At 37.9% G+C, this 27,912-nt stretch overlaps 1 protein-coding gene across 2 annotated transcripts in view; it reads left to right on the top strand.

Annotated features, from left to right (window-relative positions):
- The window catches only part of PDHX (pyruvate dehydrogenase complex component X), a 73,056-nt gene that overhangs the window by 23,360 nt on the left and 21,784 nt on the right, over positions 1-27,912 (top strand). For both annotated transcript variants that reach the window (XM_065635201.1, XM_065635200.1), the window contains exons 4-7: positions 8,442-8,647; positions 10,749-10,847; positions 18,712-18,895; positions 20,432-20,579. In XM_065635201.1, coding sequence (XP_065491273.1) covers positions 8,442-8,647; positions 10,749-10,847; positions 18,712-18,895; positions 20,432-20,579 — 637 coding nt within the window. The remainder of the gene's footprint in view (positions 1-8,441; positions 8,648-10,748; positions 10,848-18,711; positions 18,896-20,431; positions 20,580-27,912) is intronic.

The raw sequence follows: 27,912 nt of genomic DNA, 5'->3' as shown, positions 1-27,912 counted from the left end.
TGTTAGTTGCAAGAAATAAGTATTGGTACCATAAATATATAAATTCTAAGATGACTGTATAGTGCTATTAATGTGATTACAAATACAAGCTTGAACTCTAAGCGTCCCGGGGAAAACTTGGTATAACTAAGTGTGCAAATCGTACCCAAAAGTTGTCCCTTTGTGGCGGAGAAGGAAGGTACACACTGTCGACTGCTCCCAGAAGTCTTATTATGCTGTTCCCTTGACTTCTCAGTGATGGTGTCTTCCCTCACCCTTCCTCTATTGTCAGGATATTTTATGCTATTTTTTATGTTTAGGTGGAGCTTGAGTGACTCTAGTCATACGTACCGTTGTTATTTGTTGGTGTAAAATCTCCCTCTTCAATTTTTAAGGTAAAAGCTTTACTATAGTGTATACCATTTGAGATGGAGGTGTGTTTTGGTATTATAATGAGATTCTAATGAGCAAAGTCCATCTATTGGACGAATTTCTGGCTCAGTAACTAGCATTTTGGATGGAATTGAACATTTATCCTTTTTAACTGACAGCAGCCATACCTTATCTTTAAAATTGGCAGCAGCTATACCATCTGGTTCCTGTACCTGCCTTGTTATACAGGGCCTGGTCGTGGTTTCTTTGTATCACTCCACCCCTCATATCTTCTTGATTGGTACTATACTGAGCTCCCCCAGGTACTACCATCCAAGAATGCAGGCCAGGTGGGGGCGGGGAGGCCGAAACCATACAGAGTAGATTTCTTCCCCACTGCTTAGCTGCCTTATATGCTGAAGATATGGATATAGCTGTATTTTCTTTAAGTGTATCCGTGCTAGTTAGTTTCAATAATTTGCCCCCTCAGTAATTATTCCACACTCTTTGTCAAAATTTTTATTTCCAGTTGGTATGTTAGGAGAGAAAGGAGAGAAAAAAATGTAGAGATTGGGTAGTAAAATGTAACAAGTGGAATGAATTTGAAAAGGAAAATTCCAGGCTGAACAGAAGTGGTGGTTTTGAGTGAAGATAATGCATTTACAGAATTCTCCACTAGGAGAAGAGATCTAAGACCCCACTGAAAAGCTGTATTGAACAAAATCATTTTTTGTGATAGGAAGAAGAGGAGGAAGAAAAACAAAACAAAAACCAAACCAAACAAACAATAAAACCAAGTCCCACAAAACAACAAAAAAACCACACCAAAAAACCCCACCGAAAACATCAAAAAAAATCCTCTCTTGCATTGCACAGTAAGACCTGACGAAGAAATCCAGCCTTTAATTTGAAACATTAATTGACAAAAGTAATTTGTATTTTTTATGGAGCTAAAATAAAATTGAATATACTATATAGGTTTTCATTAACTGAATGCTCAATAACATGAACTAGAGAGAAACTTCTTCATTGACTTTTCTTCACTGTGATCCTTTATGCTCTGTGGTAGATATTTTTATCGTTTTAAACCGGTAATATTAAGGGTAATACTCTTAAAAAGGTTCTTTTTGTTTTGCATGATCTGTTTAAATGGTTATTAGTTCATAATCTGAATACCATTTTTGTTAGTGTTTTCTTAAAACAAGTTTTCAGAACCTGTTCATAATTGGAAAATATGATTCCAAAATTAAATGTGAGATTCCTAATCTTTTACCTTCCTAACACATAGGAGTCAAATGTCAGATTAGAAGTATTTTGTAGATCACGATGTATCTGAAATGCAGGAAGAAATAATAAGAATTCCACTGCATTTAGGGTGAAATGAAGGTTTAAGTATTTCTAGTTTTAGTATGCAAAGTTGTGTAAGCACAAAGCAATGGCTTCCTGAAGCTTAAAATAAGATTTCAACTAATCCATACCTCTTGTGGAAAAAAAATAAGTTATTCTTTATTCATTTTAGCTGCATGTGGTCATATTTTTTGATCAATAAATATAAGTAGTCTGAAACTTTTCTAACTGTACTCAGTACTCTAAATCCCTTCGTGGAGATGATATCTACTATCTCAGTCATGTTTCTGAGCATGAATGCTTATGAATTCTGAGAATTCTTGTCTTAACAACTCCGTGGAGCTGTTGGACTTTATCTAAAAGGTGTGACTTTTTTGTAGTTCCACACTAAACAAAGACTGTCAGATGCTGCCCTGCAAATGTTGCTTTATATACCAGGCACTTGTTAATAATGAGACCGTTTAAAGCTTAATGGCATTCAGTCAAAACTGAAAAGGATTTATGAAAAGATAAAATCATCTGAAAAATGAAATAGGCATGAGATTTATATGTCTGTTTCCTTGACGTTTGCTAAGTTCCATTGTTCCACTGTGTTTAATACAAACATTTCACAATTGAGTTTATGTAGAAAGTGGGAAGAAGAATTAAAAATTGGGGAGGTTGGCCTTCCACAGAAATCTTACGCTGTTTCTGAAGGCTGTAGTTATTAAATGTTGTTGTGACCACAAGTGTTGCTAGTAAAATTTACCCAGAAGATATTGCAGTTTTTTGTCTTAGCACTTAGCTATATTTGTAGTTCTAAAAAGGGTAGATATTGACTTAGTTGACTGCAAAAACCTGGAAGAGAATACGCATGATCAGTGTGATCAGAATGGATACAAAGGTGTGAAATTTGGCAGTATATGGTGTAGAGACAAGGAGCTCTAGATACGTAGGTTAGAAAAGGACAAGTCATTGGTTACTGCAGCCTCCTGTACTGACAGCAGGTCTAATTTACTTAGACCATTTGCTGACAGACACTCTTTACATGCTGTGACACCGTTCTATATTTGTATTTAGAAAAAAACATTCTCAATCATCAAAAGTAAATAATTGTACAAAAGTTAACTGTCTTATTCTCTTGATGCAGTGGCCACAAATTGCAACTCATAACTATTCCATTTATCGCAATCATTTATCTACTGGGAGACTCTTGAAATATCTAAGGTATTCTCTTTTGCAAGTTTGAAAAAGCTTGCGTTCTTCAACCCCAAAAGGATTGTTTTCAAAATTCTCTTTTGTTCTCTTATAATCCTTCAAGCTGTCTTTAACAATTTGTCTTGAAAGTATGGTGCTCTAAACTGGATTAAATATTCTATCTAAAGCCTCATCAGGGCTTTATAGAGTGAAATACTTCTCAAGCTTTTAATGGAACATTTCCAAAATGAAATATGCTATGCTTCTGTCACCCCCGCTTTTTTGCCTGTTTATATTGACTCATGTTAGCTAGTTTCCTGTGTGATCTTGGAGCCTTTTGGACTTAACTAAAACAGTGTTATTCTGCTAACAGTCCCACAGTCATCAAGAACCCAGTTTTCACTCTGAAAGAAAATGCTGTTAAGGGCAAACTTTTATAGTAAATCTTATGTAATTTAGTCAGGGAGGTCTCATATAGGGAATATCTACACCGGAGTTGTGGATTGCATAATTATATGCAGGCATACTGGTAGTATTAATAGTTGCCGTCTAGCTACTTAGGAAACAACCGAATGGGCATAGATAGAGGCTGGTTCCTGGAGCCATCAGTGTGCAAGAGAAAATTCTACTTTACACACAGTGAGACACACGTTTCTGCTGCTATTACAAAAGCTCTTTGGGTTGATATATTAGGTTGCCTATCTCTGCTACAGTTGTATTTTCTTACAACACCATGTATCTGCATAGTTATCCTTTGCAAAACAAAAAACAAACAAAAAAAATAGTTCCCTGTCTGGCAGCATTTAAGAAGTGATGGTCTGTTTAGTATCTTCCTTTTTGTATATGTGAAGGGAATGAACACACTTTGCAAAAATGAAAGCATTGAAACAGCTGGGGGGGCTAGGTGGAGAGGAGAGGTGGTGTAAGATGGAAATCAGCTGCAAGTGAAGTCTATCAGGGCTTACAAGAAATTATCATTAGTGTTTATTTTCTCCAGGATAACTTGCATTTTAAAGACTAGTTTATATAAAAAAGTAAGAGTTTTGTAAATATTTTCCTTCTTCTAACTTATGTTGCTAAATAGTAAGTTTTCCCAGATGATCTGGTTTTTTGTAGCACCTTGAAACATCTGAGTTTTTGTGTTCAACTGTGGAGCAACATATCTAATAAGTTTCAGAGAATCCATTCTGCTATCCCAGGACACAATCTCACATCAGACATATATTTAAATGTGTTTTTAGTCTCCATGTAGTTATTTTAATAATTACTGAGTAATGCTTTCACAATTTTTAATTCTCTCTTCTTCAGTTTTGAATGTTTCTGAAAATTATTTTGCATCTAATAGCCTTGACAAAACTTGTGCAAACTCTTCATTATTTTTTTTTTAATATGAAGTACCTATTCTACATTTACAGATACTGCTCTTTTAGATTATGTGAAGAGGAGATATGGGGATTGCCTCTGCCAAAAGTATTAGAGAATGATTCCTAGAGAGACATTAAGAAAAGAATAGCAGACTTCAATATTGATTTTTCAAGTTTCTTTAATAGTAATTCACAATGACTGCAAGTAGCATTAGTATTTCAGAAGCTGTGTTTTTCCTGTTTCCTTTCTTGTATTCCAAATGCATTTCAAATTCCAAAATTTATTTGTATTGCTGTTGTGCAGTGTGTTTTGATAGATTAAAAGCAGAATATCTAGCAACTACATGATAGCAGTATTATGGAACAGTGACACACAGCTTTAGCCAAGATATCCACATAATCCAATCAAAATCATATGCCGACAGCTGAGTCTGAGAAGGAAGTGCCAGGAGATGGAATGTAACTATACTGTCTTTCAGATTAAGAGAAGAGAGTCAGCTTTATTGAAGTAACACAAACAGGTTATTATGGAAAACCCAGTCTTTAATGGATTCTTTTAATGCCCATTTTTGGAATCTAGAGACAAGGGGCTTAAGTTTTAGAGTACGAAATAGATGCACAAATAGGCTTTTATTCTAGTCTCCTAAAAAGTACAGAGGAAACCTGATGTTTTGGAAACTGAAATAATATGGGAGCAATAAGACTAGAAAATTTCTGATTTTTTTTTTCCTAGCTTAAGTGTGATCCTTAGTAGTCTTTCTGCAGTATCCTATGGATATTTCTGCACTGTATTGGGTGTTCAGTAGACGTTTATGTAAGGTTTATAACATTAAGCCGCCTTAGATTTGTGGATGGAGAGATCATTTTTTATTGAAAAACTGCCCTTCCAGAAGCCACTCAGAAATTTCAGAATGTGATGTAGTCGATAGGAAATTAGGAATGTTTGATGGATCTGAGTTAACAGCATCTAGCTGAAGTTTACTCACTTTCTAAAAGAAATGAGACAACAATTTCATGTTCTTTGGTGCCAACCACAATTCTGTACCACCTTGACTGAGTTCAGTGTGGAAAATTGAGTCAAATAAACACACTGTCAGCCTAACACTTTGGTTTTTATCTCAACGGTAAAAGGTAGATGGTTCATTAGATTAAATGAATTCAACTTCTGCAACTCTCCTTGTTTTTTCTGAGTGTATAATGTAAGTATGTATCATTTAAGAATGAGCAGGCTAACCATAAAATACTCATGCAGATATTCCTTTTCTATCTAGATAGGTCTTTTAATGGTCACGTCTGATTCAGTGTAAAATGCAGTAAAAGATTAAATGACTGAATGAAAGTATCATTCATGTGATGTCAGTATGGTGATGTATGGTGATTACTCTTTCACTAACACTAATTTTTTTTGCCTAAAATTCTTATTATTTAAATTTCGATCAAAACCAGATGATGAATGATTGTTTAAGAGCTGGACTTAATATTCACTACCGTTCATGACCAAAATGACAATTGGTATGAACTGAAACTGCTTTGTATAAAACTTTCATGGCAGAGTGAGCCAGCATAGGTTCTGTCCATCTTTCCTCCCAGTGTAGGAAATAAACATCTACTTTGGTATACGTATGTTAGTGACTAAAGCACTGAGCTGCAGTGGCAACAGGGAACGTTATTCCTCTTTGCACTTAATCTCTTCCATTTTTTTTCTCCCTATCGGGTCATCTGTGCTTTGTTGGTTTGTCAGCAAAGTTAGGATCTTTTTTAACTCCTCTTGGCTGTGTGTACACAGTAATAGAAGCATTGTGAAGCTACCTATTTCAGCTCTTTCTACATCTGAAATTCTGGACTTCATTGAGATTTATGCAGAGAGGTTTTCTGGTATTGTGAATTATGAAAATATAGAAGTGACTCAAAAATCCAGGAGATGAAAAGTTAAGTAAAATAATAACAATTTCTCTTTGTCCTAGTTCTCAGATGCAAAGGCTGCACGTTTAAAAACATGGTTTTTAAAAGATATTTGTGTACACTTTAAAAAAGTGTAATCTCTGCAGTCATCTGGGCTGGAAACTTGTATTGGAAAATAAGAAATGCAGGAGTTTTCACGTAACTGTCTTGGAGTCCGGAACATAAGAAAGAACATCACTGGCTTGCTCTGAAGAGTGAGAGTTGAGAACATTGATGGCTTTGAATCCTTCTATAATACTGGGTTATAAACAAACCCTAACTAGTATAAATTTAGTGTTATATTTCTGAAGGCTCAACCATCCTTGCTGGATGTCTTCATGTATCATCATAGTACCACTAAAGCACTCTGACACTAAAACTGTGATAAGGACTTGACACCACAAGCATGTCGCAGTTCTTCTTGGTCTATTCAGTTACAATATGTAGACTGCTTTTAAAAATAAGTGTTCTCTCTTGTATGTGCAAGCCTTTGTAAAGCAAAGAGAAGACATAAAAAATTGATTTATTCTTATTTTGGGAAAAACAATTAACTGCTGCATATTTATATGCTATGGGGGAGTATTTTGGACTTGGGGAACATATGTGGTTTTCATCATCATTGGTATGGCTCTAACATCTGAGTATTGTGCTGATAGTTTTATTTTTCTAAATACCTTTTTCAGTGCTAAGTATGATAATGCTGTAAAGTTATTAGTTAATAACTTCAGCATTTTGATCAGAACAAGAAGTATTGAACTAAGTCTTAAATTTTTTTTTTCATGTAACAAATATTTTTAAAGAAGTGTTACAATGGAATTTACCTAGTGTTCATGGCGGAAAAAGAAGTAAAGTGACAAAACTGTAAATGTGAGATGTTTTATCAGAACATACTGAGGAAAAAATTACCTTTGTTCCTTCTTAGGTCTAGTATCTGTCCTTCTAGTGAGGGAGCTAGAGCTACGTAATCCTGTGAAATCTGGTACATTCTGTCAGAGGAGTCAACAGTGTGCAGACAACAATCTTATCTGAGTTACAACTTACTAGTATTTGCATCTGCATAGTGCAGTCTTTACAGAATTCTGTTTTATTTATTAGTGCTTAAGTGCCTAGAAAACCAGATTAAGGCAGTAAAAACAGTGTGATACCTGATACTTTCTATATTTTTATTTTGTGTGTCTGTCTTTGGGCTTTTCAAATGATAATGAGTTGCATTTTCTTGGGTAAAATGTCAGCATTGCAGATACATACCAGCTCCATTTGAGGAAAATCTATGTGTGATATGGCTTTATGGTGGAAATGGAATGTCCGTTTTCTTTATTAGGAAATTAACTCTATTTGGGCTGATACAATTGAAGGTGTATTTGACTATTTGTGGTCCTAAAGGGCTATCTTTATATTTGGCCTGATGCCCTGGAAATGTTGCTTTTGAGAGCCTGAAGAAGCCTTCAGAGCCCGTCATTAAGCTGTTAACACGACTGCTGTGCCTTTATCTGCCAAAACATCAAAGAGAGATGTTGACTGTGATATAGATATCGTTTTGTTTTAACAGGAACATCTAGAATAGATTTGCCTTATCCAGTCTAATTAGATTATATTCGATTACCTTATATTTATCTTTCTGTAAGTTTTCTGTTCAGATGTTCTTTGAAATGGTGATTTAGATTCTGCATAAGTGCTATCACTTTCTTACTGGACAGACTTGTTATTTGGCACCAGTTATGATAAAACAGACAAACTTAAAGGTGGAAGTTAGTGGAAAGCAAGTGTTATCTTTTTCAAAAAGAAGTAATGAGGCACTGTTGTTGTGGAGTTTCGGTCTCTTTTTGTTCCTCAGCTTCTAAATTTACAAGCGTGTGTTCTAAAATATAACGCTGCTAGATTCAAGGTAGATGTCTTAAAGTATATCTGCTCAATGTGTCCAGCAAAGTTTTCAGGCTCTGTTCACAAAGATTAGACATCCACATGTGTTTTGAGTTTATTCCAGGAGGTACTCAGTAGTCTGTAACTTGGTTAGTTTGATTTCCGAATGCTGACTTTAGATGTATAGGATTTGGGGGCATAAGTTCGTATTCCTCACCTTATAATAGCAACTGTAATTAATTTTGGTAATGAGTCATCTTATTAATAGTAGGAATAAAATGAGATATATTTTCTTGATGAAATGTTATTAATATACCTGACATTTCAACATCTAGTATTTTTAGTCCTATTAGTCCAGACAGTGCAATACATAACTTAATGTTCTCATTGTCTTAAATTAAGGTGGAAGAAGGAAGCAAAAATGTACGCTTGGGCTCACTAATCTGTCTGCTGGTAGAGGAAGGACAGGACTGGAAGCAAGTTGAAATACCAGCTGATGGTAGTGATCTATCTTCTCTGGCTCCACCAGTACCTGCGCTTACCTCAACTCCTGCAGGTCCTTCTGTTTCAGCGCCTTCTAAAGTGGAACAGAAACCTGGAAAATTGCAGTAAGTTTCTATGTTTGTTATGAAATGGAACTCTTGTTTAGTTAGATCAGTAGAGCTAAACCAAAAAAGAATCTTGTCGCTTTTTACCTAGTATTAAGCTGTTAGTTTAAAAGAGCGTTTCAGTATGTGTGAGGTAATAAAGCTTGCCTGCCCAGAATATTTCTCTGCTTGTAAGCTCAATACATCAATTTGAACAACATGGTTTTATTAGAACACCTTCTATGAGTGTGCTTTTATTCTGACTTAATACTGCTTTATGAAGGATTCTAAACTTAGATTAATAAGAAGTTGTATTTATATATGATGGACACTAATGCTTATGTATTGGATGCTTAGTTTACCTATAACTTGTTTTCCATTTCTTTTTTTAGGAGAAAAAAATAAACAAACAAATGGCAAACTCCAAACCCCTTCCAAGCTCTTCCACTTTTGATATCAGAAAAAATTTCTTCTTATTTCCATAACAGTGGAATGTGAAAAACTCAAAACTGCGGATTTACATGCTCTTTTGTTTTGATCTGTTAGGGTACTCTAAGCATTGCAAGCATCTTAGAGAGAGGAGTAAACCCCAAAGTGTTAGTCAGGTAACAATAATCTGGCATCACAGGTTTGTGTTGCAGATGTACCTTATTTGGAGGTATTCCTCCTTATTTGGAGTGAATTGTGATAACACAAAAGCTGTAAAATTACAGCGTATTAAAGAAAAGAATAGGAAACTAGTTTTGGTGGCATGTACTATGCAAACTGTTTGGTTTGGGTAGTTTTGGAGTGTGTATGGGTTTTGGGTTTTTGTTTTGGGTTTTGGGGGTTGGTCGGTTTGTTTGTTCGTTTGTTTTCTTTCAAACCTCATTACCTTTTCTATCTGGTTTGCTATGTTTACTTTTGCTGTCAGCATTTAGGCTTTTCTCATGCAAGCGGAAGACAACTAATTGGGGTCATTGCCCAGACATTACCTGTAGCAGGAAGATGATCCAAGGAAAGGGTCCTTGAAAGGATTAAGTATTGCATTTTAGTACCAAAGAACATCAGAACTGCATCCGTTTCACTGCAACTGTTAATTAGAGATGTATTGGCATCTTTGAAATCAAGTGATCATTTATGACATAGGTTTTCTTTGCCAACAGTTTATGGACAGTTCTTAAAACTCAGCATGGTGGGAATATAGTCTCCTTTAGAAAATAATGAATTGGAGATTTTGTGGAAAGATTTGAAACTGAGTATTCATTTTTTTCTGAAAACTTTGCTGCTTTTGTATCTAAGAATTCTGAAATCTCTACGCATTGTTGTTTTTCCTCATTTCAGAAAGCAAATCATGCTAAGGGGCACTGTATGCTCTGTAGCTGTGTACTGTGCTTTGTAGTTGATCACTGTTTCTGTTTCCAGGCAGAAATGTTACTATTGAGCATACCCCAGCTAGGTCAAGATGGCAGTTATAGGTTTATTAGTATTATAGTATATCTTAATTATATGCAGATTGAAAGGTTTTAGTGTGGGAGGGCTTAATATTTAGTCTTCTAAAGCGGATACCGAATTATGCAACTACATCTGTGTGGCTTTTGCTTTCTGAAAAAGTAGCCATTTCATTAAATCAATCCTATAAAATAAAACTGAAGCTAGGGCAAAGTTAATGTTATAATTAGAATTAAACTGCATTAATGATGCAATTACAACTAGGCAAGCAAATAATAGAGATGAGCAACCCTCCTGTCTGAGCTCCTAAATCTCGTATTTTAATGTTACTATAACAAGCTGGTCTTAAAAAATGTATTTGGTTCTTCACTGATTACCCTTTTCCAGAAGAATCCACAAGTATATTGCAACACTGCTGTAAGAGGAAAGTTTGGACGTGAGTTTTACAGTCTTTATTTTGATCTCTTTAAAGTCCTCCTTGTGTTTCTAGATTCAACATTACGTTAAAGCTTGGTGAAGGGACACAGCCCAACTTCAGTGTTAGGATTGCAGCCTTTGTACAGAACTGTTTAATTCCTCAGCTGTTGCTTCTGAAATAGGGTATATATTGTGTAGTTTCTCTTGATATCCATTAAATGAAATAAGTTAATCTTATTGTTTAAATAATTTATTTTTCTCTTGATTTCTTTAGGATTCGCTTAAGTCCTGCAGCTCGCAACATTCTGGAAACGCATGGACTAGATCAAAGCAATATTACTCCTTCTGGGCCTCGAGGAATCTTCACTAAGGAGTATGTAGATATTTCAGTGAAGCTACAACCTCATATTCTATTATTTCTTTATTTGAACTTAGAGCAATCTCCATGAACTTGAATAGTTCATTTATTTAAAAGCCAACTTTTTGTTCCAGTTTTTTCTATGTGGGAATGGCTTAGTTAAATTTGAAAAACCTGTTGAGAAGATACGGAGAATAGGTTAGGATAGGTTGTAAGAAGCCTTTAATTTAAAAAAAATATATTTGTTTTTATATCCCATCTGAGCTGCTGTCACATTTCCTGCAGCTCAGGTGGTGGCTATCAACTCCTGGGCAGCACTGTTAGCTACCATTGTCGATCTCAAGAATTTTGCTACTCAGAGATGTATTCAGAGCCAAAATGAAATACCAGTGGCCTGTTTTCTTCAACTCCTTTTCTTGCAGGAGTTCAGATATTTTGCTTCTTTCACTGAAGTTCAGTTTTGAAGTCTGTCAGGAGTTAATTTGTTCCCTTTTTTATTATGCTAAGCAGAGCAATGAAGTGTAAATGGTAAGAAATCATCTTTGATTTAAAGAATGTTTGTTTACAAACTTGTGGTTTGTTACGATCAGGCATCTAGTAGTTTCCTATACTTTTTGAGTGTTCTGATGTAATGATTGGCACTCAAGCCTTGGGGTGAGGAATTTGTGTATAAAAACATGTTGTGGTAGATCCAGAGTCCTTAGCCTTGAAATGGTGCGTTATCTTCACATTAGCGTGTATATTATTGGAGATGAGGATTTTGGCAGAAATATTTAATTTTGTTCTCAGTAAAGTTACTCCTTTTGAAAAATGCCATCATTTGCCTACACAGACCTCGTTAGCTGCTCTAATTTTAGTTCCACTCAAAGAGAACCAGCTCTTACCCTGATGGTAACTTGGAACTGAACCCAGAGAAGTAGACAGTGGAAGTCTGCTGGGTTTTTAGAACTCTTTTTCCTGTGGTCTTGAATAGGACTTGAATAGATATAATATCCTATGTAACAGCAAACTATCAGTATGTTTTGTCTTAATTAAGTGTAGTGGTAGTTTATGATGTGTTACTGGGCTAGGGCAGGTGTAAACCCTCTAGGACTTTGAGCTAGTTGTCATGGACATGTAGCAGACAGTTTTCTTTAACTACAAGAGTTATCTAACAAAATCTTTATTCAAGACTGCTTTCTTCTGTACAAAACATTTGACTTTGAAGTGTCATTTTAAGATACAAACTTTTTTTTTAATAAGTTGTTTTGAAATGGTGCGAATCTGTCAGATACCTACAGGTTCTGCTATTATGTTCAGTTTGAAATGAAATGTTTGCAGATTTTTTGTAAAGAGCTGCTACAGATATTCAGGAAAATATTTCTTTTGCTAACTTGAGATTACTGTTAAAATGCTTGCCATGCTTTATAGCTGTGTGACTCATGGTCTCTTTTCCAAGTAAACGAGTGATTGATTCTTTCAGGGTGTATTGCAAGTTCACTTTTCAACTCTTGAGTTTCCTTATTGAACAGGGCTACACTCAGCAGATTGTAATAAACAAAGAAAGATACTGAGCTATGTAAGCACGCAAGATTATTTCCTCCCAACTTTCTATCTTTAAATTCAATTCACTGTAAAACTTTAACAGCAACAGGAGCTTTCACTTAGTAGCTTTCTCTGTCATAATCTATTCCCTTAGTAGGCTGATACTTCATTTCTTTTATGTATCTGTGCAAGGCTGGATTACTGTTGTCTTCCTGCCTGTTTTTGTTTTATAGATTGTCAGCTTTTTTACTTTTAAGCAATATCCTCTGCTTTCTTCAGAAATATACTAGGAAATTGATATGTCAGTATGAAGTAACTCTCAATTTCTATCAAAGATTGCCCAGTGTTCCTGTCATCAGCTCAGACACTGTTTGGGAGAGCTGGGTTAGAACAGTTGATTCTTTCAGGCTACTTCTGCCCTTTCTTATAATTTTTACTAGTGATCTAGGGATTTATAAATGAAACCATAAAAAGGTGGAGGGGCTAGTTGGAAATAATAACTATGTTCTTGTGAGGCTATGTTCCTCCCATCTGTACCTTACTACCAGCTGTGATTTGGGATCTTGGAGCTGCTCAAGCATTTGCATTTTCAGCTTGCAAATAAGGCACAGCATACAGATGTAGTGCTGATTTTCCAGAGAGTCATGTCATGCATATTTAATGAGTGCAGATTTTCTGTGGGATCTATGCTGCATGCAATTTTTTAGCTGCCATTAGGGAGGAACGAGTTTCTCCTACAATGCTGATAGTACAGTAAGTCGAATACCTAAAAGTTTCTAATATGTAACATTCTCTGCTCACCTTTTTCCTTCTTCCAGGAAATCTATGAATTGAGTAATCGGATGTTCAGGTGACAGGGGATTGGGACAATTTAGTAACAGTAACTGCCACTAGGGGAAGCTAGTGTTAATGTGTGTATCTCCTCTTGCACTGTCTGATCCTTAGTGATTTTTAGGTGTGTGTAGAACCTCTAACTTATCCATTTCAATCAAAGTATATTTTGAGCACAAAATCACAGAGTCACAGAATGTTAGGAATTGGAAGGGACCATCTAGTCCAATCGCTCTGCCGGAGCAGGAACACCTAGATGAGGCTATACAGGAAGGTGTCCAGGCGGGTTTTGGATGTCTCCAGAGAAGGAGACTCCACAACCTCCCTGGGCAGCCTGTTCCAGTGTGCTGTTACCCTCACTGAGAAGAAGTTTCTTCTCAAATTTAAGTGGAACCTCTTGTATTCCAGTTTGAATCCATTACCCTTTGTCTTACCATTGGTTGTCAACGAGAAGAGCCTGGCTCCATCCTCGTGACACTCACCCTTTACATATTTATAAACATTAATGAGGTCACCCCTCAGTCTCTTCCAAACTAAAGAGACCCAGCTCCCTCAGCCTTTCCTCATAAGGGAGATGCTCCACTCCCTTAATCATCTTTGTTGCCCTGTGCTGGACTCTCTCCAGCAGTTCCGTGTCCTTTTTGAACTGAGTGGCCCAGAACTGGACACAATATTCCAGATGCAGTCTAACCAGGGAAGGGTAGAGGGGAAGGAGAACTTCTCTCGACCTACTAACCACCCCTCTTCTAATACACCCCAGGATGCCATTGGCCTTCTTGTCCACAAGGACACAGTGCTGGCTCATGGTCATCCTGCTGTCCACCAGGACCCCCAGGTCCCTTTCCCCTACACTGCTCTCTAACAGGTCATTCCCCAACCTATACTGGAACCTGGGGTTGTTCCTACCCAGATGCAAGACTCTACGCTTTCTCTTGTTATATTTCATTAAATTTTTTCCCGCCCAACTTTCCAGCCTGTCCAGGTCTCGCTGGATGGCAGCACAGCCCTCTGGCGTGTCACTCACTCCTCCCAGTTTGGTGTCATCAGCAAACTTGCTGATAGTACACTCAATTCCCTCATCCAAGTCATTGATGATTATATTGAATAATACTGGTCTCAGTACTGACCCTTGAAGGATTCCACTAGATACAGGCTCCCAACTAGATTCCGCCCCATTGACCTCGACTCTCTGGCTTCTTTCCTTCAGCCATTTCACAGTCCACCTCACTACCCAGTCGTCCAGACCACACTTCCTCGGTTTAGCAGCAAGGATGCTGTGGGAGACTGTATCAAATGCTTTGCTGAAGTCAAGGTAGACCACATCTACTGCTCTGCCATAATCTGTCCACCTCGTTATGCCCTTGTAAAAGGCTATGAGGTTGGTCAAGCACGACTTCCACTTGGTGAAGCCATGCTGACTGCCCCTAATGACACTCTTATCCTTGATATGCCTTGAGATAGCACCAAGTGTTCCATCACTTTCCCAGGGATGGAGGTGAGGCTGACCGGTCTATAGTTACCCAGGTCCTCCTTCTTGCCCTTTTTGAAGACTGGAGTGACATTTGCTTTCCTCCAGTCCTCAGACACCTCTCCCATTTCCCAAGACTTGGCAAAGATGATGGAGAGTGGCCTAGCAATGACTTCAGCCAGCTCCCTCAGCACCTGCGGGTGCATCCCATCTGGACCCATGGATTTCTGCATGTCCAGATTGCTTAATTGCTCCCTAACCCAGTCCTCATCAACTGAGGCAAACTCCTCCGTTGTCCTGCCTTCCTCTGGGGCCTCAGGGGTACAGGGCTCCTCAGGACAGCCTCCAGCAGAGTAGACAGAGACAAAGGCGGCATTCAGTAACTCTGCCTTCTCTGTATCTTCTGTCACCAGGGCACCCACCCCATTCATCAGTGGGCCTACATTGCCTCTGGTGTTAGTTTTACCTGCCATGGATTTGAAGAAGCTCTTTCTGTTGTCCTTGACCCCTCTCGCCAGATTTAATTCTAAGGAGGCCTTAGCTTTCCTAGTTGCCTCCCTACATCCTCTGACAGCAGCCTTATATTCTTCCCAAGTGGCCAGCCCCTCCTTCCATGATCTGTAAACTCTCCTCTTCCACTTGAGTTTGCCCAGCAGTTCCTTGTATAACCATGCTCCTGGCTCCCTTCCTTGACTTCCTACGTGTCAGGATCTTGAGCTTGGTAGAAGCAGTCCCTGAATGCTAACCAATTATCTTGGGCCTCTTTACCTTCAAGCAGCCTTGCCCATGGGATTTCCCCTAGCAATTGTTTGAAAAGGCCAAAGTTTGCCCTGCTGAAGTCCAGGGTTGCAATTCTGCTTGCTATTCTGTTCCCGCCACACGAGATCCTGAATTCCGCCATTTCATGGTCGCTGCAACCAAGGCAGCCCTCAACCTTTACCGCTTCAACCAGACCCTCCTTGTTAGTGAGGATGAGATCCAGCAGCGCTCCTCTCCTAGTTGGCTGATCCACCATTTGCATCAGGAAATTATGATCGATGCACTGGAGGAACCTCCTGGACTGTGGATGGCTAGCTGAGTAGTCCTTCCAGCAAACATCAAGGCAGTTAAAATCCCCCATGACAACCAGGGCCTGTGACTGTGAGGCCACTCTCAGCTGCCTGTAGAAGGCCTTGTCAACTTCCTCACCCTGATCTGGTGGCCCGTAATAGACACCCACAACAGTATCTCCCCTGCCAGCCTGCCCCTTGATTCTCACCCATAGACTCTCAACTCGCTTCTCATCTGTGCCTGACCAGTACTCAATACATTATAGTTGCTCTCTCACATAAAGAGCAACTCTACCACCTTGCCTAGCTGGCCTGTCTTTCCTGAAAAGGACATAGCCATCCATGACCACATTCCAGTCATGTGAAGTGTCCCACCATGTCTCTGTGATTGCCACCAGATCATAATCTCCTGATTGAACACAGGTTTCTAACTCCTCCTGCTTATTCCCCATGCTGTGTGCATTGGTGTACAGGCATTTCAGGGAGCGAGCGAGCTGAGCACACTGATTTCACCCTAGCGATATGGGAGGCCTCCCAGTCTTCATCAGTTCTAGAGTGCTGCCCCACTGATGCAAGCCCAGCTACAACCCCATCCCCCTTCGAATCTAGCTTAAAGCTCTCCAAATGAGCCCTGTTAATTCCTGTCTCAGCATCCTTTTGCCCCTGCGAGATAAACCTCAGTTTACTTTCGTCATTGTTTGGATTTTGGCTAACATGAAGTGGAAAGACTGCACACTTCTTTGGTGATGGTAAACTGAAGTGTAACAGAGTTGCCAGTATTTGCATACTTCTAGTAATAACAGTTTAGTAGGGCACATTATTGTTTAATAAATGCTTTACGAAGCTCTTGTATCTTTTCTGTGAAGCAGACTGCTCTCTTTTATGCTTGTTACCTCTGTCTCATCTTTGTCCATTACTATCCTGTGTTGGTAGAGGTTTATAGAGTAGTTAGAAAGATGTGTCCAACTTCCTGTTCCAGTTCTGATAAAATATCTATTTGCCTGACTTGTACTGAAATCCATTTAATTTGACTTGCTTTGATACCTCTTCCAAATTTATGTATATTCAGGCTCACAGTCTTGCACGTATGACAGTCATAGCATTGCTGTACCTATTTTTTTAATCACTTAAATCATGTGGAATTGGTAGGGGGAAAATTATTTTAATGTGTATGTGTAACAAATATTTATATAATATACAAAATATAAATATATATGAAATACGATTTTTATATATGTATATTTTATAGATATATCTCATACTCATGCATGAGTTTCAAAAATCCTGAGTGAATCTTCTAATCTAAAAATAAGCTGAGTTTTGGCAATACACTTTGCAGTTAACATACTAAAAGTCACCAAAATTGTAAAAGCATTTTGACTTGGCTACAATAGGTAGAACCATCTGGTTTTTTGTCATTTGCATGATATATGGAAGTAATTCTAAAGCATTTCTTTAGCTTTAAAATCTATAAGAAGCGATAAAAGCTTTATTTCAGGTATTATGTAATATAATGAGCAGATGGTTTGTCTTATGACTGCCAAGTTAAAACCCTTACGTGATTTTTTTGGTAGCTTCTAATATGTTAACTAGGGAAGTTGCATTATGTCATGGAGTTACTTCTTTTTGTCTCAAATTATAATGGTAGGGGATGATTTTTGTTCAATGAAATCTAACTTTTTCCCTGATACAGTATTTATGTTAAATACTAAACACTTATTTTTAAAACAAATTTTGGCTAACATGTTAATTTGGGAAAACAAGTAACAGCTTTAATAATGAAAAATCTATGTGCTGAGCTCAGTTTTTAAAAAAATGTTAATATTAATTTCCTGAAGTATGTATTAAAGCTAAAAATAAATTTAAGCAAGTCAGCAATCAGTAAAAGACATTACATAGAAGATACAGAGCTTTACAGTTTTCAGTTCTTGGTTCTGGTGTGCTGCTTTGTTAGGAAGAACTAAGAACTCATAATATTGTTTTGAGATTTTGTCTTTTCTACAAAAATTTAGTAACATACAAACTATTGACTCTCACTCAAGAATAGACTTACACTCAAGCAGTAATCTAATGAAATTGCATAGCTTTGTTTTTTAGTATTTGTGGCTTGTGTTTCGAATCCATGGTATGATTGTAAGTAGTCTGATTTTTAACTTACTTTTCATTTCCTCTGCCAGTTTATGCAATAAAATTTTGTGTACATAAACCTTTGTGTACATGCTGTGGTCATATCTTCATGAAGTGGTAGAGGTTTATCTAAAGTATATGATACAGACTTTTGTTATCATATCTTGAGCATAGAGAGATCTATGAATGGTACAGCTCTTCTAATAAGTTGCTAGTACAACAGTAATACCTGCAAACCAGAAATGTTACTATAGCTTATTTCCCTTGCAATTGGCAGTGGTGGTGTAAATACAGTCTTTTCTGTTTACTCTCATAGGTGCTATCTTTAGCATGTTGCTTTATAAATACAATGAACCTAGGGTAGATGTAGTCTTATAGCTTAAAGACGGGAGTTTACTTATGTCTGTCATACTGTGCCCACAAGGGGGAATTTTTGTGGTGGCAGCTATATCTATGTAAAGACCCTGGGAGAATGCTTATAGAGCAGATGAGGTTCAGCCACACCTGGGACTGTTACGTGTTACTCAGTTTTTGGCTTTGGTTCTTTAGTGTGGTGCTATCTTTCAAATTGCCTATGAAGTATGGACTTGCATACCATCTACACCTGTTTGTGAACATTTCTGTCAGAAAGATGCAGAGAAATGAATGATAAATTACTACTCAGTTTTTTGTGAGCACTAATTAATTACATTAAATTTAAATGAATACAAATATAATGGATGAAACAGTTTTTGAGACTTTATAGCCTGAGTAAGTGTCCTCTGATATCTTATTCAGAAGAATTGTTAGCGCAATTCAGAAATTATCTTGCACACTCACAGTTAGTGATGATTAATAATACGCTTCTCTAACACAAATATTTTCTGTGTTCAATCACCAGGGATGCTCTCAAACTTCTGCAAGCAAAGCAGAAGGGTAAACCCAGTGAACTGAAACCTGTTGTTTCTCCAGCTCTTCCCCAGCCTAGTGCAGTGCTGCCTTCTTCACAAGCAACAGCTATGACTTCTGCTTATCCAAGGCCCGCAGTTCCACCAGTTTCCACACCAGGACAACCTGCTGCACTGGTAATGTTTCTGTTAAGTCCTCAACATTGCTACAGCTAAATATTGCCATGGCTACTTAAGTAGCTATATGAGATTTCCAGAACTGGAGAGATGAAGGAAACTAAGGCCACCAAGATGCCAAGCCCAGGAATGTGCAGTTTTTAGTATGTTTGAATGATTCTAGAGCAGTGTAATTCAAACTGCAGAGCTCTTGAAACTATGCACACTACTTTGAGTAACTTGCAAATTGAAGCCATGGAAAAATTTACATTGTGGGCCTTGGAAGGGGAAAGTCAGAGAGGCAGCAGTTTTATTTCAGTCTCCGAACATGAAGATGGCACTAGTTTGGAAATCAACAATACACCTCAATCCCTGCAGGATCAGTATGTCAGTGTTTATTTCCAAACTTGGAGAAACTTGTATCCCGACATAATTTTGCTGTACTTCATTGTGCTGTACTTCATTGTACTTTACTTCACTTTCCTGCAGTATATGTAAATGTCCATTGATGAATTTTCAAGAAGTGAGGAGAGAAAGGCTTAGTGGTTGCTTTGAAGAGTAATTTTGCAAACTCTATCACCTAAATACAGTTTCTGTTAATGTTAGAAATACTCACGCTGAAATGCACATTAGTAGAAATTGAAAAGCTTTTGTGAAAAATGCGGGGAAAAATCTTTCTGGCTCTAGAACTAAATTTGAGTCTTCAGAGGCTGAAGTTTACAGTGTAGCTACAATTCATAAAAATCAGAAAATGCTGCTCTTTTTTACACTGTGCAAAGAACTAAATGAAGCACAGAAAGCTCAAACTTGGATATTTTTCCATTACAGGAAAAAAAAAATATTTATATGATTGCAGCAGAACATACATATTGCAATTTGTTGTGTGTTGACTATTACTCAGTATGTAGTATATGTCTAACAGATTAGGTATACAAAGTAATATTGTACTGAATCACTTATTTTCTTGCTTTCTGTAGTCACTGATATTTCAAGTGATTGCTTGAAAGTTGACTTGCTTCTATGAAGAAGTTGGGAAAACTTCTGCATTGAAACTTTACTGATGAATATATCTGGAAGGAAAGAGAAGAGTAACAAAAGATATGCAGTAAAGCCTGTCTTAAGGAACCACTAAGGGAACTGAAAAAGCAGTAGCTTACTAAGGAAATATTTTATTATGATTTAAATAGAACAAAACGTATTCTGAGCAATATGCCAGGCCTGGCAGATGTAACAGTGCTTGTATACTCTGGCTGGGAATTAATGCCTGAATATTTGGAATTTTTTAAGCAGTCTGTTAGAATAGTAGCATTAATTCTATACTGTAAAGTGAAACTATTCTGTAAAACCTGTTGATCCAAGTTAAGTGGAATAGACTAGAACACTCAATGGTTTTAATCATATTTATTTCAGTTGGAACGTGTCACATTTTGGTATCTAGGGGATGTTTGAAGTGAGCAGGAGTTACTGATAACACATCAGTGCTGGAGTCCTGTTTCATCAAAGGGGAAGTATGTTTGCTCTCTTGCTATTTAATACACAGCATATGATTTCTTTCAGGGCACATTCACAGAAATCCCAGCTAGCAACATCCGAAGAGTTATTGCTAAGAGATTAACAGAATCTAAAACTACTATACCTCATGCATATGCTGCTGCTGACTGTGACATTGATGCTATTTTGAAATTAAGAAAACAATTGGCCAAAGGTTAGTGATGAAACTGATTTACTGTAACGTGGTACTAATGCATAGTTTGTCTTGTTTACATAATCGTACCCGGGAGGTGTAGATTTTTGTATAGACAGAACACTGCATACAAATAATCTTTTTCAGTATTCTGTATGTTGGACTCAAGCTGTAGTTATTTAGAAAAATTTCCTGAGGTTTAAGGTCCTAATAAAAGATTGCTTTGATTTTGCTAAAACTGTTTTGGTTTTTGCTAAAAATCAACTGAGTGTACTGTGCAATAGGAAATTTTAATATTTTCAAAATTTACTATGGAGGCTAGAATGTTCTTTCCCAAATCTCAGTCCAACAAAGTATACATGACATACATTTAAAAAAACAAGAGAATTTTTCAATAGAACACTCTTCAGACAGGTACTTCATTTTCATGCAGAGTATCAAAAAGTGTGTTTTGCTTGGTGTCTTCTTGTTTAAGGACTTCTACTTAATGGGGTAAAAAAAAATGAAAGACAATTTTTATTACTTTAACATCATAATATTCTTTAAATACGTTGTATTATATTTAGAAATATTTGGTCAATATACTGATTTTAATGTTGTCTAGAGAAAGTGGCCCGTGTTCCATAGTTTGTGAAGGTATTAAACCAAAAACTGTGGAAACTCTTTAGGAAAGAGTTGTTTTGTATTAGTTGGTTCTTGCAATTGTCTGCAGTTGGTTGTATTTTTTTCTTTTTTCTCTTTTCCCTTTTGGTCCCTTTTGCCCTGTTTAGTGTTCTGTAAAGAGGACACCAATACAGTATTTATAAATACCAGTGTCAGAAATATGGAAACAAATGTTTTGATAAAGCTTTGACACCTGTAAGTTAATTTGATCAAGCTAGATTTATGGCTGGGTTGGTTAGACTTGTATTAATCTAGGGCAATTTGCTCTTCAGTAGAGGAATTTCTAAAAATTTTATCTTTTGACTCAGATATTTAAGCCCAAGGAAAAAAAATATTTTGTAATGTTTCATTTTTTATGTCACACTTACAAGGCTATTTTCCATTAAATACATGTCTTGAACAAGAATTTAAAGGACTGTAATGAAATAAGATCAGAGGGAGAATTGCTGAGCAGTTGCAATATAAGACTGCTTCTCTCAGCAAGGTCATGTTTCTGTCACCAGTTTGGTAAGCTGTGGAAAAAAAAAATGAATGAATTCACTGTGCTTTCTCAGTCACATCTTCCATCTTCACTTATCTCCTACACTACTTGCAGAAGTTATAGATTTTTGGAGATATTTTTCTTCACAGAAAAGCTATTTTAAAGAGTTGGAAACCTGTGCTGCATGTTTCTGCCTCTGTAATATCATCTTTCCTCTGATGCCAAAACTTGAGTTATTTTTAAAAGTTCTAGTCCACTGATATATTTTGACATCAGACCTGTAGAACAGTTATACAAATACAATTGAAGTGATATTGCAAAGTAGGAAGCAATGGCTGAGGGGAAGGTAGACAGGCCTGGGTTGGGGGCAATGCCTGCCTTCAATTTCCTGCTTGTCCGTGGAGCTCCAACTAATTCTAATACATTGAGAAATGAGGTTTGGCTGCAGCTGTCCAGGAAGAGTCGCCTTCTCAGGAAATCTGTCTCATTTTAAGGCAGAACTTGATAAATCAGTCAAGATCGTGTAGTATGATTGTCCGCAATACCTGAAAGTGATTATTTTGGTCTCAAGTTTCAATAAAATGTGGAATATTATTCACAAAGAATAATATTTACTTATAGTGTCTGAGGTTAGCAATATTATTTATTGAACTGACAGTATATTACCTTTGCCTAAAATTGCATATCTGTTGCATTTTATCTGCTGGAAATCAGTTGAGATCAGTTGATATCTGCTTTATCAGTTACAGCCGAAGTAATTATGCATAGCTTTTAAAATTAGTTTTAATTCTTTTAGAGGAGAGATCCCTTTTCAAATCAAATTAGGAAAATATTGATTATTGGTTTTTTTGATAGTGTTAGCTAATTATGCTGGTGAAAGAATAATTTATTTGTTTATGTTTGGATAGTATTCAAGGCACATGGATTAATCTCTGCCACTTCATAAATTTAATTTTCATTCATCATTCATTCAATTTCATTAAATTTCCTTTTCCACACTACTCAGGCTGCGTAAGCAAGTAGTGAAGTTCTGTTTGCTGAAGGAGACATGCACACGTACACCTCAAAGCCTGGTAGTAACTAAGTCTGTTACTTGGGTAAAAAATTCTGAAGGGCCATCATTTTATAATGAGGAGAAACAGTACTTCTTGAAAGTAAAAATGAGGAGGAAATAAGAAGGAAGAAAATAAGGAAATAGGAAGGAAAGGAGGAAATAAGAAGGAAGGACAGGAGGAAATAGGAAGGAAAGGAGGAAGTAGGAAGGAAGGTGTCAGCTCATAGCTCTGGAGTTGGGAGAGTGAATTTGATGGGTTTCACAATCAGTTTTTGAGCTCTGTTCTAGAGAGTGATCCTCCTGAGGTGTGGGTCTGTCAAACTGCGGTAGCTAAGCAATGTTTTAGAGAAACCTTAATTGACAGGCAGAAGTTTTTTCTTTAATACATGATTGGAAATACAGTTTTTAAATCGATATGATTTGTGAAAATAAACCTTGTTTTTTCATTTGAAGCTTAATTTGAAATTAATTAAAGCAAATCTGAAAGAAAACATGGTTTTGCAGAAGGAATGTGTCCATATAGTGTTTCAGGTGATCTTTTGGCATATCTGCAACTTGAAATGTATTTGAGAATCCTTGAAAGAAAAGAACTGAATACCAAACCTTGGAAAATGGATTGGAAAGATTCATTGATAAGGCGCTTGTACAAATGCACAGGGAGGTAAGAGTTGGCATTTCTTGGTATCCCAGGGACACATACACTTCTGTGTGCCAGTTTATTCTTAGGTGCGAAGTAGTTCAATGCACAATGTGCATTAAATAACTTCTCAATAATAAATAATTTGATAGAGAGGAAAGCATGGCTTTCTATCACTTAGGAGACAACCGTCAGTTTTAAGTCAATGAAACATAGACTCCGAAGTCACATAAATACTTCTGACTCATTGTGATCTGGTAATCTTAAAGCAATATTTTTATTACTGTAGCTTTGGGTGATGATCCACGATTAGTTCTTCTTCAAGCAAATGACAAAATCTTTCAAGTGATTTGTCCAAATCATTCTTTGTGCTGTTTACCTGTCTTTATTTTGCTTGTTTGTTTGGTGGGGTTTTTCTAACATGATGAAGGAGAGTAGCAGTAGAACAAGTGTTGAAAGATACATTTAGACCTTATGGGTTTTGTGGAGTGGGTTTTGTTGTTTGTTTGCTTTCCAAAAAAATAGTATTGTAGTTGCCCGAGACAAGGTGCCTAGGTCTTCAGGAGCTTTCTTGGTCCTATCCGTAAGTGTTTTGTATCATAAGACCGACATAAGTCTGTGTTATGTCAGCTGGGCAGAGAATGGATTAAGAGCAGCCCTGAGGAGAAGAACTTGGGGATGTTGGTTGATGAGAAGCTCAACATGACCTGGCAATGTGCACTTGCAGCCCAGAAAGCCAACTGTATCCTGGGCTGCATCAACTGTATCCTGGCCAGCAGGCTGAGATCGAGGGAGGTGATTTTCCCACTCTGCTCCACGCTCGTGAGACCCCACCAGGAGTACTGGTGTTCAGCTCTGGGGTCACCAACATAAGAGGGATATGGACCTGTTGGAGTGAGTCCAGAGCATGACTACAAAGATTATGAGGGGTCTAGAGCACCTCTCCTATGAAGACAGGCTGAGAGAGTTGAGGTTGTCCAGCCTGGAGAAGCATCCGAGGAGACCTTGCCTTCCAGTACCTAGAGGAGACCTACAAGAAAGCTGGAGAGGGACTTTCTATAAGGGCATGTAGTGATAGAACAAGAGGTAATGGCTTAAAAGTGAATGAGGGTAGATTTAGATTAGATATAAGGAAGAAATACTCATTGTGAGCGTGGTGAAGCACTGGAACAGTCTGCCCAGAGAAGTTGTGGATGCCCTGTCCATGGAAGCGTTCAAGGCAAGGTTGGGTAGGGCTTTGAACAGCCTGATCTAGTGGAAGGGGGCTTGGAACTAGATGATCTTTAAGGTCCCTTCCAACTCATACTATTCTATGATTCTATGATACCTCAAATGAGTAATTTTCTTGTCTTCAAGGAAAGGCAGTCTTATTAGCAATCCAATATTCATTCTGTATGACTCCAGATATAGCTGTAGATAGGTGGAGTTTTTTTCTTGTTGCCCCACTCCCCAGAATGATATTATAGCTTTTCTATGTGGCACCTCTCCCAGCTTAAATCTTTACTTGGGTCATCTAGCTGCTAGTGCTCAACAGAAGGAGTTTGATTTACTGAAAACCATGCCTCTGAGGCAAAGTTAAAAACCAGCTTTGTTGTTATCACAGTGCAGCAGCAAAAAGTATTTTCAAGGTACAAGTTAAATTTCTTTACATGTATGGGTTATAGCATGGATGTGTAACAAAAGGGGTTTTCAAGGTTAACCTGATGAAGTTGTCCTTGAAAGGTTCTGTAGACAGAGGCACCAGCTAGGTTTTAGAAAAGTACAAATGTTCCTGTGGTAATATGCTTGTCTAACAAAGGAGTTGCTACTCTTTATTCTCTCCTTCACCCATGCTTTTGTTGATATAACAAATGATCTGCTTGCAGACAGATATTTCTAGAAAGTTAGACTGTGTTGTTTTTCCTGGGGGTATCCCAATATAGATACTCCACAAAATCCACAAAAATACATATATTTCACAAATCCATGGGCCTGGATGGGATGCACCCATGAGGGCTGAGAGAGCTGGCAAATGTTATTGCTAAGCCACTCTCCATAGTCTTTGAAAGGTCATGGAGAACGGGAGAGGTGCTTGAGGACTGGAAGAAAGCCAACATCACTCGAGTCTTCAAAAAGGGCAAGAAGTATGACCTGGGAAACTACAGGCCAGTCAGCCTCACCTCCATCCCTGGAAAGGTGATGGAACAACTCATTGTATATGTCATCTCAAAACATGTGGAGGAAAAGGAGGTTATCAGGAGTAGTCAACATGGATTCACCAAGGGGAAATCATATTTGACCAACCTGATAACATTCTGTGATGGCATTACTGTCTGGGTAGATGAGGGGAGAGCAGTGGATGTTGTCCATCTTGACTTCAGTAAGGCTTTTGACGCTTTCACAACATCCTCATAGGTAAACTTAGGAAGTGTGGGCTGGATGAGTGCATGGTGAGATGGATTGAGAACTGGCTGGATGGCAGATCTCAAAGGATCGTGGTCAATGGTGCAGAGTCTAATTGGAGGCCTGTAGCTAGTGGTGTTGCCCAGGGGTCAGTATTGGGTCCAGTCCTGTTCAACCTGTTCATTAATGACCTGCATGAAGAGATTGAGTGCACCCTAGGCAAGTTTGCTGATGATACCAAACTGGGAGGAAGGGCTGACACACCAGAAGGCTGTGCTGCCATTCAGCAAGACCAGAACACACTGGAGGACTGGGAAGAGAAAAAGCTGATGAAATTCAACAAGGGCAAGTGTAGGGTACTGCACCTGGGCAGGAATAACCCCAGGCACCAGTACAGGTTAGGGGCTGACCTGCTGGAAGGCAGCATTGCAGAGAAGGACCTGGGAGTCCTGGTTGACAACAGGCTGACCATAAACCAGCAATGTGCCCTTGTGGCCAAGAAGGCCAATGGTATCCTGGGGTGCATTAGGAAGAGTGTGACCAGCAGGTTGAGGAAGGTTATCCTCCCCTGCTACTCTGCCCTGGTGGTGCTACATCTGGAGTACTGCATCCAGTCCTGGACTCCCCAGGTCACGAAAGAAAAGGAACTACTGGAGGGAGTCCAGCACAGATCTACGAAGATGATTAGGGGTCTGGAGCATCTTTCTTGTGAGGATGGACAGAGAGAGCTGGGTCTGTTCAGCCTGGAGAAGGCTGAGAGGGGATCTTATTTATGCTTGTAAATATCTGAAGGATGGTTGTCAAGAGGATGGCACCAGACTCTTTTCAGTGGTGCCCAACAATATCATGAGGACTAATGGGCACAGACTGAAGCATAAGAGGTTCCATCTGAATATGAGGAGAATCTTCTTTACTTTGAGAGTGCCAGAGCACTTGAACAGGCTGCCTAGAGTGTTTGTAGAGTCTCCTTCACTGGAGACATTCAAAACCTGCCTGGATGCATTTTTGTGCAATCTGCTCTAAGTGAGCCTGCTTTAGCAAGTGGGTTGGACTAGATGATCTCCAGAGGTCACTTCCAACCCCAGCCATTCTGATTCTGTGATATCTCGTTATGTGGCATTATAGCACATGCCATAAGCCCTCCAGGAGTGTTAGGGTACCTCATAGTCACTTGCTGTTCCTGAGGCTTTATCCTGTGAGTCAATTTTCTCTCAGCTTAGTGTCACGGAGCTAGAATGACTAGAATAGAAGAACTAGAATGCTGATGTTGGAGGGCTACTGTTATGTACTGGTGATTAGCCCACACTTGCTTATCCATTTGTGAGGTTCTACATTAAACTAGAGTGCTATATTCAGATTTTCTACATGATGATACAGGAGCTGTTTCTCCTTTCCTTGGAGTTTTGCATGACTACTTTTTAATGCAAGAGTGTCCAGGTGATTTTTCTAAATGATTTTATTTTTAAATGATATAACAAATTAATGTCAAAGACAATTTATGATGTTGATATTTTCTTTAAACAGCAGCAGGTCATAAGACACAAAGTAAAAAATTGTCTTAGGAATGCTCACCTAAATTTTTTCACATCTCTCTTGCTGCTATGGATTCTTAATTAATATATTTTTTTAAACATAGGAGTGGGAAAGAGCCATATGTCTTTGCATAAAATTGAATTACAGAGGTGGTCCTGGTAGATTTTTTTCTGATGGAAATAGTGGTGGTTTCTACTGCATGATGAGATGTAATGTGGAAGTTTTATGCAGCATTCCCTAGTGTCAGATTCTTTGTTTTGGGGGTAACATATAGCAGCAATTATCCCTACTATAAACTTCAGTGATTGAGGGTAAAATATTATCAGGCATACTTCATTTAACTGTACTCCCATATTTTCACTGCATTCCTGTTCCCTAGTGGAAAGCGACATTTTTGCCAAGGATTAGTGGTATAATATATAAATCAAGATATAAAATACCAAAATGTATTTGATTATCAAGATATGGGTTTGTCTAATGTGAAATTCTGTCAATGCAACATAGTACTTGCAGATTCCATTGTATTACATGAGAATTTTGTCTTTCTTATACATAGATTGCTAATCATGGCAAATGTTGCAGGTCTGTTATGTGGTAAGTGGAT

The sequence above is a fragment of the Caloenas nicobarica genome, chromosome 5 (genome assembly GCF_036013445.1).
Source record: "Caloenas nicobarica isolate bCalNic1 chromosome 5, bCalNic1.hap1, whole genome shotgun sequence".
Lineage (NCBI taxonomy): Eukaryota > Metazoa > Chordata > Aves > Columbiformes > Columbidae > Caloenas > Caloenas nicobarica.
This window is presented reverse-complemented; position numbering and strand designations above follow the sequence as displayed.